The 12415-nt window shown below is 52.3% G+C and overlaps 3 protein-coding genes across 3 annotated transcripts; all 3 read left to right on the top strand.

Annotated features, from left to right (window-relative positions):
* Positions 1-7026: 7026 nt before the first annotated feature.
* On the top strand, positions 7027-7758 carry BDP81DRAFT_393209 (necrosis and ethylene-inducing protein; the record flags this gene model as incomplete). The annotated part of the gene is made up of 1 exon (XM_060587806.1): positions 7027-7758. The coding sequence occupies one exon, from the start codon at positions 7027-7029 to the stop codon at positions 7756-7758; it is 732 nt and encodes a 243-aa protein (XP_060446102.1).
* A 1295-nt stretch (positions 7759-9053) lies between these two features.
* Positions 9054-10585, top strand: BDP81DRAFT_372227 (uncharacterized protein; the record flags this gene model as incomplete). Its single annotated transcript, XM_060586649.1, has 2 exons — positions 9054-9224; positions 9308-10585. The coding sequence occupies 2 exons, from the start codon at positions 9054-9056 to the stop codon at positions 10301-10303; spliced, it is 1167 nt and encodes a 388-aa protein (XP_060446101.1). The 3' UTR covers positions 10304-10585.
* Positions 10586-11518: 933 nt separating this feature from the next.
* Positions 11519-12118, top strand: BDP81DRAFT_317632 (uncharacterized protein; the record flags this gene model as incomplete). Its single annotated transcript, XM_060584276.1, has 3 exons — positions 11519-11691; positions 11751-11845; positions 11871-12118. 3 exons carry the CDS (start codon positions 11519-11521, stop codon positions 12116-12118), a joined length of 516 nt encoding a protein of 171 aa, XP_060446100.1.
* Between the last annotated feature and the right edge of the window lie 297 nt (positions 12119-12415).

Raw genomic sequence — 12415 nt, 5'->3', positions numbered from 1 at the left:
CATCCTCAAGGGCTAAACGCCGCCGCGAAACCGAGGCCCAGCCACTCCGGCCCAGCCTCGTGGGAAGCCAGCCCGACGCCCCAACAACAACCCCCTTAACGGCTAAGGGGCCCTCGACTATGACTGGGACAGCTACTGGAGCTGTCCTTACAGCTCTCAATGAAGAGGCTAAGCACTATGAAGCCCGAAAGGACGTCTTTATGGCTATTGCTTAGTCTGTGGACAACGTGATCTCTTGCTTTGAGGGGCCTAGGAAGCAGATTGCAAAAGAAGCTACAACCTATGTAATCCAAGCCTTGAAGAGGATTATGGGTAACGAGACTACGGCTCCGGCTCCGAGCCGGAAATGGACTGACGTAGCAGCCTCGGCTTCAACTACAGCCGTGGCCGTAGCCCCGACCCGTACCCGAATCCCCACCCGGCCCGAAGTCCAGACACAGAGTCTGACGGAGACCCGGGCCCAGGCTCTATCCCAACCGAAGGAGGACCTCCGGGTCTTTACCCGTATCCCAGAAGAGGGCCTAGCGGCTGCTAGGAAGCACGTCCCCTTCGCCCTACGCCGGACAGTCTGCCAGGCCCTTAGGCTCCAGCTGGCAGATATCCCACACATCTACCATATTGCAACTGGCTACTCACTGAGACCCCTGAATAAGCAGGTTCAGCAAGCCCTCCTTGCAAACAAACAGAAACTAGCAGAGTGTCTTGGAGCCTATAAGGTTGAGACCCCTATTAAGTGGTTTACCTACGTCGTCCCACGTTGCCCTGCTAAGATGTGGACTCTTGATGGCGACGCCCTTGACCCAGCTACTCTGGTAGAAGATGAGGTCCTTGCCCAAACAGGACGTAAGCCTACCCGGGCCCAGCAGTCCCGGCTAGGTGTAAACCCTATTATAAACGAAGTCTCCTGGGTCATCTCCTTCTCTGTGGAAGTACCACCCTTCAGACTGTTTAACCAAAGCAGCAGGTCTCAGCTTATCCAAAAGAAGACCCTAATCAGACATGATCCTGGATGCCAGGGATATCATTCGAACCGATACTGTCACCGATAGCCACTCTGTAGCAACTGTAGCAGGCCCTCGGGATCCCACGAGACTGGGCCTTGCATAGCTAGACCGAAGTGCGCCAACTGCTCCGGCCCCTTCCAAGCTAACCATAAGGACTGTCCAGCAAGGCCCCTAGTGGTTAATGGCTCCCCTACCCTCCCAGACCGGAAGGAACTCTCCCGGATCCGTAAGGCTGGTCAGAAGGCCTATGAGGCCCTCTATCAGAGCAGCCAGGCTGGCACCCAAGCCAGCAACACCCAGCAACCTAGCAACAGCCTAACGAGCCATCAGCCCGGCTCAAAGCGCCCACGCGCCCCTACCCCTACCCAGGACTCAATTGTTGTAGCGGACGTTAGTGATGCGGCTAGCTGTAGCAGCATGGATGAAGATGAGAATGGGGCTGAAGCAGAAGGGCTGCAAGCCCCTGACGACCCAGTCCTACCCCCCCTACCCAGCCAACCTACCCTAGCTACCTCAAGCAGCAGGGCTCAGCGGGTGGCGCAGAAGCCTGATTACAACGTTATTAATGCCTACACCCACCTCGACCTCGACTCAGAGCAGTAGGCTCAGGCCAGCCTCCCCACGGGTACTACGAGTCGCCCAGTTTAACGTGGGGAAGAGAAGCCCAGCTCATACAGCTCTCCTAGAGCTCTGCTGGGCGGATCAGATCGATATAGTACTGATCCAGGAGCCCTGGATAGGCTATAGAGATAAGATGCAAATCAACACACACCCAGGCTATAACTCCTATATCCCAGTTGACTTCTGGAACAACAGAGATACAAGACCTAGGGTTATGACCTATATACGCAAGAGTCTAAGACTACAAATACAGCAACAAAGGCCTACCCAAACGAGAGATATCTTATGGGTTAAGGCTGGCAACTTCACCATTATCAACTGTGGGACTGTGGATACCTGAGGCAGTGGCTGGTGCCCCAGGCACCAGCTGCCTGATCCACCTCCTGGTTGATCCAGCCCACCGCAGCCACCTTCACCACAACATCACCAACCAACCGTCAATACCAGTCGTATTGCCTCATTGCTTGCCTCGTTGGTCCAGATGTGCAGTGTGTACTGCCCACATCAACGTATATAGGCCGCCAGGTGAGCCGACAAACCACACGACTACTGCTCTCCTAGGATACTATCCGCCAGAAAGAGCCCTTATAGCAGGGGACTTTAACGCCCGCCACCCTACCTGGGAACCAGGCTCCCCTAGCCGGAATCGGGGGGACGATATTGCAGAGTGGGCTGAAGGCTACGATCTTTCGTTTATTGGGGAGGTTGGGGTCCCTACCCATACTCATAGGCATACCCTCGACCTAACATTCTCAAATATCCCCTTTACAGAGGCCTATATCAGCCCACACCTACACCCAGGGGCAGACCACCAGGCCATTATAACAATTATTCCTCTAGGCAAAGTCCAGGTATAAAGACGCCAGATTAGCCATCTCTCAGTCCCAGACACGGCCCTACCTCGACTTGCCGACTTAGTAAAGGTAGGAGTCTCAGCCCTACCTACCTTAAGGGAGAAACCTACTCCAGCAGAAATAGACTCCCTAGCTACCCAACTAGTCAGCCTCCTCTCTACAGCTATCCAGGCGGTAGGAAACCTGGTATGCAGGCTTATACAGACCAGCCTTAAGTAACAACACCAATACCAGTAGTGGTACTACTATGCAGATAGCTACTATAGGTACGGGACAGAAGGGCCTGGTCCGCAAAGTCGGGAAAGTTATTTCAGCAGCGGCAAGGGCTATCCTACCTGTCTGGAGGACCACACCAACTAGCAGCCTCCTTCGTGAGGCTGGCCTGCCCACAGCAGAGGTTGCCCTCGAGGCAGCACGACTACGCTTTGCTACGCGGCTACAGAAGGTTGACCAACAACATCCCTTGGTCCCAAGGCTCTGGCAGCAGGGGCGGCAACGGACAAGACTTCAAAGAACAGCTGGCCTCTTACCTAAATGCCCAAGGCCTTTACTCATACAGCCGCAATACCCCCCAGGCTCACAAGACCTCATAGCCCTAGATCGTAAGGAGGATGTAGCTAAAGCCTTCCAAGCCTGGCTCAAGACCGTACCAGACAATCATATAATCGTCTACTTAGACGGCTCTAAAACCGCTGATAGGGCCACGGGGTTCGGCTTTGTTATCTATCGCAAGAACAGACGTATAGCCCAGGGCTACGGCCGCCTCGGCTTAGCAGAGGTGTTTAACGGTGAGGCGGAAGGGGCGAGGGCGGGGCTCCGACGGGCCCTCTATACCTCTCAGGGCCAGCCGATATATATCTACATCGATAATACTAATGTCATCCAGGGAATCCGTGGCAAGGTCCCAGACTCCTCACAAGCTGCCTTCTTAGAGATCCAGGAGGTAGCTAGGATATACGATATACGAACCCATTAATCCCCGGGGCACCAAGATATTAAAGGAAACGAAGAAGCAGACAGCCTAGCTAAGGAGGGAACAACTCTACCAGTCCCTAGGGGCCAATTAGCTACTCTATCAGGTATCAAGTGGCTTGCTAAAGAGCGGCCAAGACGCTAATATAGACGATGGTAGAAACAAAAGGCAACTCCCCGCTATACCCAACTAGGGCTCAAGGCTACCCTTGCTTGCCCTCCTGAACTTAGCCTCCCTGGGGCTGCCGTTCATCACCTCCTCGCGGCACGGTCAGGCCACGGGGACTTTAAACAATATCACCAACGCTTTAACCACACAGAAGCACTACTCACCTGCTCCTATGGATAGGTTAAGGAAGCAGACCATCTAGTCTACTGCCGAAAGACCCCACTGAGGAGGCAACAGTGGCCCACCCTCTACCCCTACAGCCGCCAGGAGCCCGTAGGACCTATAGGGTCCCTCGATCGCTACTTCAAGGGGCTAATCACTGACTCTGAAGGCTTCCAGGCCTTCCTCTGCGTGACAGACTTCTTCCAGAAGATCTGCCCGCGGTACTAGGAGATAGGTCATAACCTATCCTCCAAACGACAAACTACCTCTATTAAGAAACCAGATGGTTATAACGGAACTAGGGCACCAGTGGGAACTAGGGATGGAAAGAACACATAGTAGCTCACGAGCAAGATTTGGAGGACGTCAGGATACGGCGTGTACTATATAGTATATAGCTAGAGCCTGCGACCCTTCACGCCACATACCCTCCGGGAGGTCGGCCGCAAGGGCGGCTGCGCCCTTGCCGCCATGGCGTTAAATATAAAACAAACAAACAAACAAACATGCATGTTCGATGAGCTTTCAAGTCTGGTAAGAATGCTCAGTGAAATTGATTTGATACGCCTATTAAAAAATCAAGGATAGCTCATGTGGTTTGCTGATATTAATAATTCACGAATCCTCGGGTTCGTATTGGCATCACGAGGACTATATTGAGATCGGATGTAGGATGGCCCGTGAGAAGGGGTGTCCTTACTTTTATGCTCTAAACTCCATGCCGCCGAGTACTAGAAAACACTTACACCGATCATAGGTGCTCCGGTACCTTCCCATGGGATGAACACCATTTTTGTCTTACTACCGTGTATGGCTAAATAGATCGTCAGAAACCTTCGAGGTGAATAGCCGACCCATACGTCTATGCGAGTCTTCGGCAACAGCCGGGCTGATTCGATAGTCGATTCATACGCGGGCACTAGGATTCTTCAGTTCAACAGCAAGTTATCAAGTAAACTAGTCAGAGAACAGCATCCTCAATGCTCAATCTTATCTCTTACTACTCATTGCCATCTTCATGGGTTTGACTGCTCGCATTCGTGTACCTAGCCTACGTTGTCGATTCGCCAGCCTGGTCATCCTAGTTAATCAGACATGGATGATAGGCCATAGGGATTCACTCTGATGGAGCATGCCCGTGCATAGAGGGACTCTGCTCAAGGCATCTCCGCCCCCCGTTGAAGTAAAAGGAGGCATCGAAGACTCCGAGGCCAAGTGCATGTGCCAAGCTCTCCTCCCACCTCTGAGACGTGTGGGGGGTGGTCGAGGCCCTTCTGGCATCTTGGGGTACTGTACTACTGCCTGCGTGACCACGATGCAATACCTTGAGTAGACGCTTACCGAAACCCTCGAGAGACGATTATATAATCATCAATACTGAATTATAGACTCGAGTAGCGGGACATAGAAGCAGGAGCTTGGAGCGACAAATTGACTTCATGAGAGAACAGAGTACTCGGCGTCCAAAAAAAACATCAATTCCGTTCCAGCACATTTGGCATTTAGCCCAAAAGACCTCTGGAGACGCCAAGTCGCATGATGGCGCTCAGCTAAGCCTGTTCCTGCAACGTGGGAAAACTTTAAGGCTGAGGTGATCTTGGCAGTCGGCCTTTCTCCGAGAGGTCGGCCTCTGGTTTTACGATTAGTCGGCGGCGCTGCGGACAGTCCCGTCCCCCGGACTCCGTGAATCGGCCGACATGGTGTTGTGGGAAGCTTTACAAGTCATGACCAATTGAAATACAGATGCCATTTCAGGTCGGCCTTTGAAGGGGTTTCGTTGGCTTCTACCATCAAGGCATGAAGGCCGCGCGCTTAATCCTTGGAGTATCAAGTCGCAAATACACCGCTGCCAAGGCCCCCTGTCAGAAGTTTGGGTGCTGGGTTAAGCTTGGTCACTAAAGACTCCGTGACCCGCCGGCGGCCTATTCCCCGAATGAGCCTATTTTGGAGGTGGGCAGCGGTCTAGAATGGCTGCTCGAGTCAGTGAGCATACTTTTTTTTAGCAGCCTGCCAGCACTTTGTAGCGTAAGCGAGGAAGCACGCTGTTTCATTCCAAGCCCGCAAACTCCGACGGAAACAACCAATAATTGTGTTTCGGGGGCCTTTGATGGGAAACCTCAAGAAAATGGGCAGACTCTCTCTAGCGGTTATGATTTGATTCTAGCAAAGTCCCATGGAGAGTGACAAAACAGTATAGAAAATGATTCTTAGAACAACAATGAGGTAGAACATGTCGATATGTTCTAGAAGACTAACAAACCACCTTTGTGCTGTGTTCTTGAAGTCCCACATCGCTCGTCACCCAAAATAGCTTGTTGTAAAACCACTTTACAAAATAGCAGATCATCTCATATATATGTCGTCCGTCAAGGTCACCCGGCCCAACATGGGTACATACTCTAAACATGGGGCTCTTGGGCCAGTTAAGGTAGTCAGTAGGGCTGGGTGCGTGTGGGGAACGTCACATGCACAGAGGGGCAAAGTGCCAAGAAACAGTGCATTGCGTGACTGGCCTTGACATACTCAGCTCTTTTCAGCAGGGCCAAGCATTATCATTCAGCTTTTCACGGCAGAAATAGGTAGTACTATCGGCCTTGGTCAGAATGGCCGGCCGCCGAGCCGCAGCATCCCAAAACAGCGTGGGGATAGTCTTAGGTCAATCAATATGAGATTCACGGAGCCATCCAGCCGAAGGGTGTTCGGACGCCACAAGCAATCGAATACCGCGCCGAGAGTCCGGTAGGACTGACGACCTTGTCTTCTTTGCCTTAGAGGGCCTTCAATAACGTCTTCAAAGTTTTCCCCTGAATGTTCACTGCCCCCAATACGGAGTCTTGGACATCAATATCAGACAGGCCTCAATCTCGGGAGACTTGGTTAAACATCGTGGCCTGGCGACTGGTTGGCCTCGATGCCACTCACGGCCCTCAACTTGGTCAGGCCGACCAAAGACTTCTAGAAGTTTGTTTAATTGCTATTCTCAACGTGAGACGAGGATTATAAATGCTCAGCTGCTTGGCAGATGTTTTGGTGATCTTCAAGACAGTAATCAAGACATCATACAAGCAAAGCATCATCATCATCAGATATCCAAGTATAAAGAGCGAGCGTTTGTCCCTTTCAAAGCTATCTTTTCTTCTTCACCCATCGCATCACTTTCCTTCCATTCACTCAGACTCAACTTTCATTCGCTTTACAGCACACCCACATTCACTTTTCATTCATTTGATTCCCAACTTTCACAATGGTTTCTTTCAAGGTTTCCAACATCCTGGCCCTCGCCGCCGCCGTTGCCGCCGCGCCTACTGAGCTTCTTCAGTCCCGCGCCGTTGTAGCCCACGACTCCATCAGTCCCGTCGCTCAGAGAATCCAGACTGGCGGCCTCGGCAAGATCATCGAGACCTTCAACCCCCTGCTTCACATCGCCCACGGTTGCCAGCCGTACCCCGCCGTCGCCGACAACGGTGACACCAGCGGCGGTCTCCAGGACACCGGCAGCTCCACCGGCGGCTGCCGCGACCAAGCCAAGGGTCAGACCTATGCCCGCGCCGGCACAGTCGACGGCAAGACGGTCATCATGTACTCTTGGTACTTCCCCAAGGACCAACCCACCAGCGGTGACGTCGCCGGAGGCCACCGCCACGACTGGGAGAACATTGTCATCCAGGTCGACGACCCGGCCGCGGCTACCCCCAAGATCACCGGCGGCGCTGCCTCCAGCCACAGCGGCTACAGCAAGGCCAACGGCGCTCCTCTCATGGACGGCAACAGCCCCAAGGTTGAATACTTCACCACCTTCCCGACCAACCACGAGCTCCAGTTCACCCAGACCCAGGGCAAGACCTACCCCATCTCCGACTGGGATGCTCTCCCCGCCGCCGCCAAGACTGCTCTTCAGAACGCCGACTTCGGAAAGGCCAACGTTCCCTTCAAGGATGGCAGCTTCGAGAGCAAGGTCCGCGACGCTCTCCAATAGATGGGCACTACTCACACGGCACATCAACTTCACGAGTGCTTCTTGACGACTTTTATGAGTGTGTTCTTCGGTCGACCATTGTTGCGAATTTGGGATTGTTTTGATCTTAGCTAGCTTTTTCTGATTATCTTTCCAATACTATGAGTCTGAATTGTTCTTTCACAAATTTGAAACATCTCTTACGATTCCCAGTGACTTGTTGTGGCATGCTGAACGTTAAGTGATAGTTTCATCGTGAGCGCAATGCATGTCAACTCCAGGCTTCAAAAGTTCCTAAACTTATTTTCCCACATCCCTCATATTTGAATTTCTAACAAGGTGTCTCCGGTTATCTTTGTTATAGATATGCCGTTTCGAAGTTGTCAACTGCCTGTGTCGATGATCAATAGCTATCAAATTGACGACAGCTTTTTCTGCCCTCCGTGGAGTTTCCGCCCTGCGCATAAGACGCAAGATGGCCCGACCTCTCGGCCTGTGTCCACATGACACATGGAATATCCAACGCGAAGATCCGTTATCTTGCCGATCTCAGACGGGAGGCGATTGACTTTTCCGACATTGTGTTTGCTTGAGTTAAATTCTGCTCACTCTAGCCGTAGATCCAAAGCCCGACAGTTGGAACGAAGCCTTCAAATGTCCGATGTCGAACGACCCTAACCTGTCTCATTACTTAAGACTTAGTGAGTGTCTAGATGATGAATAGTAGGTGTGGTGCTTACTTTAGATTATACTCGAATCAATGAAATGTTCTTGTCACAAAACCTGTTTATTCCTCTTTTCTGGTTTGGTTTACACGTTGAGCTAGCCTCTGGTCTTAACGTCAAACCACCATGACCAGAGCGTATCCAGTGACTTAATACAATCCGTCGTCTTTAAATATTGCCCTCAAGCTTCAAAGCTATCCTATCGCAAGCTAGTTCTTCCACCATGCTCCCTCTAATCGAACCTGAAGAGGCTGGACCGGGTGTGGATCGGAGAACATTGACACTGACCTTGCACACGCCAAACTGGAAAATCACGCGAATTGAGACAAAAGATTCGCAAATAATGATACTGATTGGCACCGAACAGTCAGAATGCTGTCGGCTCGATCTTAATTAACGCCGAGAGTGTCGATTCACCATGGCGGGTGGATCTGCGTTTTCCAGCGAGTCAGTCCCACCCATCATCCCATCTTCGGCGGAGACGTTTAATTCCTCTTATCTCACGACTTCACCACCCGTGTTGACCTACGGCACTAGGCGCGTTGGTTGAAATTCATACACTCATTTCCACAATCCCACAACAATTGCAAGATGCCAATTAGCAGCGTGGTGGCCTACAATGCGGCCGTCTTCATCAGCACCCTCTTCCTCCTCGAGACCGGCGCCGACAAGTTTGTGGACCACACGGCCATCGTCGCTCGGCGCACCGGCATCCCGGACACCCTCATCGCGTTAGTCACTGCCGGCGCCGAGTGGGAAGAGGTAAGCCCCGCTGTGTCTTTCTTTACATGTCTTCACCATATCAGGTTCCCGGAGAACAGTCTCGACTGACAAACCACCACTAGCTCGCCGTGGTCGTCAGCGCCCTGGCGCAAGGCCGCGCCTCACTCGCTCTCGGCAACATTGTTGGCTCGGCCATCTCCAACATCCTCGGCGCCTTTTCGCTGGGTCTCCTTTTCCGCAAACAGGACGACGCGGTACAGTTTGATCGCAGCGCGCGCATCTACTCGCTTCTGCTGCTCGGCGTGACGACTGCCATTGTCCCCATCACGTACTTCCCTCGTGAACTCCTCTGGCGTGTCACCGGTATCACCTTAGTCGTCGCCTTCGTCGTCTATCTGCTCTCGATAGGATGGGCAATCAACCGAGGAACGCTGGTCGCACCGGAAGGCTCAGATAGCGGTAGCTCTAGCGACGAAGATGACACCTCATCTTTATCTTCAGACTCCTCCACCTCAACGCGAGGAGACGACCGTGCTCCTACGTCTTCGTCTTCGCAAGCTGAACCACAGACAACCGACACCGACGGCGAGCAACAACCCCTCCTCCGTCCCTCGGAACGCTTCCTCCGCCGCCGCCGCCGCCGCAGTCTGTCCTACCACATTGCCTACCTCTTCGCCGGCTTCCTCGCCATCTGCCTAGCAGGCTACATCCTCTCCCACGCAGCAACCAACATCGCCGACGCCCTCGGCGCCTCCGACGTCCTCTTCGGCATCGTCGTGCTCGCCATCGGCACGACTCTGCCGGAGAAGTTCATCGCCGTGATCAGCGGCCGGCGCGGGCACGGCGGCATCCTCGTGGCCAACACGGTGGGCAGCAACGTTTTCTTGCTGACGTTGTGCCTGGGTATCGTCATGGTGGGCACGGAGGGGGCACTGGGAAGCGCGGGGAGCGTCTCGGTTGCTGAGTTGGCTGTTCTCTGGGGGAGTACGGCTTTGTTTACGGGGTCGATGTGGTTGAGTGGCAGGGTTCAGCGGGTGGTGGGTGGTGTTATGTTGATTGAGTATGTCGGGTTTATTGTTGCGGAGTTCACTTTGTTACGGAGAACGGGAGACTTGTAGGTTGGCCATGTCCCAGGTCGCCTGGAAGCTAATTTATTCTGTGACGAGACCGCAGAAAGGATTGTAGAGCTTCTATTATTCGTCTTGATCGCGGCGGAATCACAGGATAATTCTTCAGCATCAGCTTGTATAGACAACTTGGTTGACCATCTCCGTCAAGTTACTGTCTACATCTTCACCCAGAGAACAGGCTAACAGCACAGATGGCATTACCTTCGCAATGTTTCCGAAGGTTTCTGAATCAGCTATAACTCAACAATATTAACCATCTGAACTGCTGCCACGATACCTATGGTGCAAAGCTGTGTATGATTGGACTATATTCGGCATGGAGGTAGTATTCAGCAGAATTGCACTTCAGGCAAAACTTAACTTGGCGTAACCATCGTCACTTATCAGATGAGCTTTTGCCCCCCCCCCCCCCCCCCCCCCCCCCAAGGGGTCATCTCCTCTTTGACCAAACCCTAGGAATTTGGTCACGGGCCTCTCTACAATGTAACATCACCAAGAGAGTTGGACTCCTTATGAATGACATCGCCTTTCCTGGAACTAGCAATAACTACCTTAAGGTACTAAAGCAATTTGAATCAACGTGAACAACCTGATTCGGCATACAAGTCAACCGTGCAACCGCGGACCTACGAGACTCCAGCCCAATTGAAGCTGGTCTTGTGAGATCATTGTTGTTCGTGGAACATTGGGTTCACATAGAAGATGGAGTATGCTCATACTGCAACGTAGCATTGGAACTTTCGATATATGAAGACCCGGCAAATGTCTGTAGGTGAACATCCGGTTGGCCAAAACAGAACCCCGTCTTGGCACCTCCCCATTTCAATTTGATCTTCCCCCAACTTGTGTTGAAATTGTGGCACGAATTACCGTTTGTGGCCATGCTCTAATCAATCAGTGCAGACGAAGCCTCTCTTGGAAAATGAAAGAGGCAACAGGCTAAATCCCCGCAAACTCGGTAGTTGAAGAATACGACCGACCAGATGCCGCATCATGTATGCTCGCTTGGCCGGCTTAAGCCCCAATGCTGAATGTGTTTAAAGATCTGAAAGTCATTTGTTGAGTCTTTGAGGTATAAATAGAGTGTTGAAGTATCGGTTTCAAGACAACTACAACAAGAAAGCCTCCACCTCAACTCATCAGAAAGCCACTCACCTCACAACCCACCTCTTAATCCAGACCAATCAGTGAAGAAAAAACACAATGAAGTCCATTATCATCGCAGCCGCCGTCTCAGGCGCCCTCGCCTCCCTCAACTGTACGGCCCTAGCCGAAGTCAAGACCTACTGCTGCCCGGACACCAAGTCTGAGCTCGTCAAGACCGGGCCCGCCGGTGCCCTCATCATGATGGGCTGCGCGGCCGACAACACCAATAAGTAGACGGAGCCCTCTCATAAGCTTACTAGATACCGTCTTGAACTGACGAGGAAATAAGAAACTGGTACTGGAACTACAACGGCCTCTACACGGCCTACTCAACCCAGTTCAAAGACTGCTACCTCAACACCATCCCCTTCAATGACCTCAAGGGTAAGCCTAACCAACCTCGTACAAGTCACCAGTATTTGCCTACCAAAAACCACTTTGCTAACAACAACCTCCCGCCTCGATGACACAGTCCTCCCCGACTGCAAGGACGATACCTACGTCCTTGACCTCACTCGCGGCAAGTCCGGGCCCCTCGACAAGTGCAACCCCAACTGCGTCAGCCAGGACAAATTCCCCGCCAACACCTACTTTGGCGACCGGCAGAAGGAGACCAACATGGCGGCTGATTTTCCGCGTCCTAATCCCAGCCCGTGATGGCCTTGGGCTCGTAGAGGGCGCAGGGTCTAGGCGTTTTATCTTTGAAAGCTACTACCCTTCAATGAAGAGGCGGACGTCTTGAGTTGGAGCTTATGAGATGAGAGATGGCCAGATGGATTGCAACGAGTTTGGTTCGTTCGTTCAGCAAGCTCCAACGATGTATGAGATTCAATTATAGTCGATCTTGCAGACTATCCAGCCTCTGATCCAAGTAAAATAATGTCCAAAGACGGGGAATATCCAAAGTAAAAGCATCAACGCCGTACCGTTGCGGGTAAATCCAGACACAAAAAG

This window comes from Colletotrichum phormii (assembly GCF_030913505.1).
Source record: "Colletotrichum phormii strain CBS 102054 chromosome Unknown BDP81scaffold_8, whole genome shotgun sequence".
Lineage (NCBI taxonomy): Eukaryota > Fungi > Ascomycota > Sordariomycetes > Glomerellales > Glomerellaceae > Colletotrichum > Colletotrichum phormii.
The sequence above is the reverse complement of the archived record's forward strand: the minus strand, read 5'-3'. Positions and strand labels throughout refer to the sequence as shown.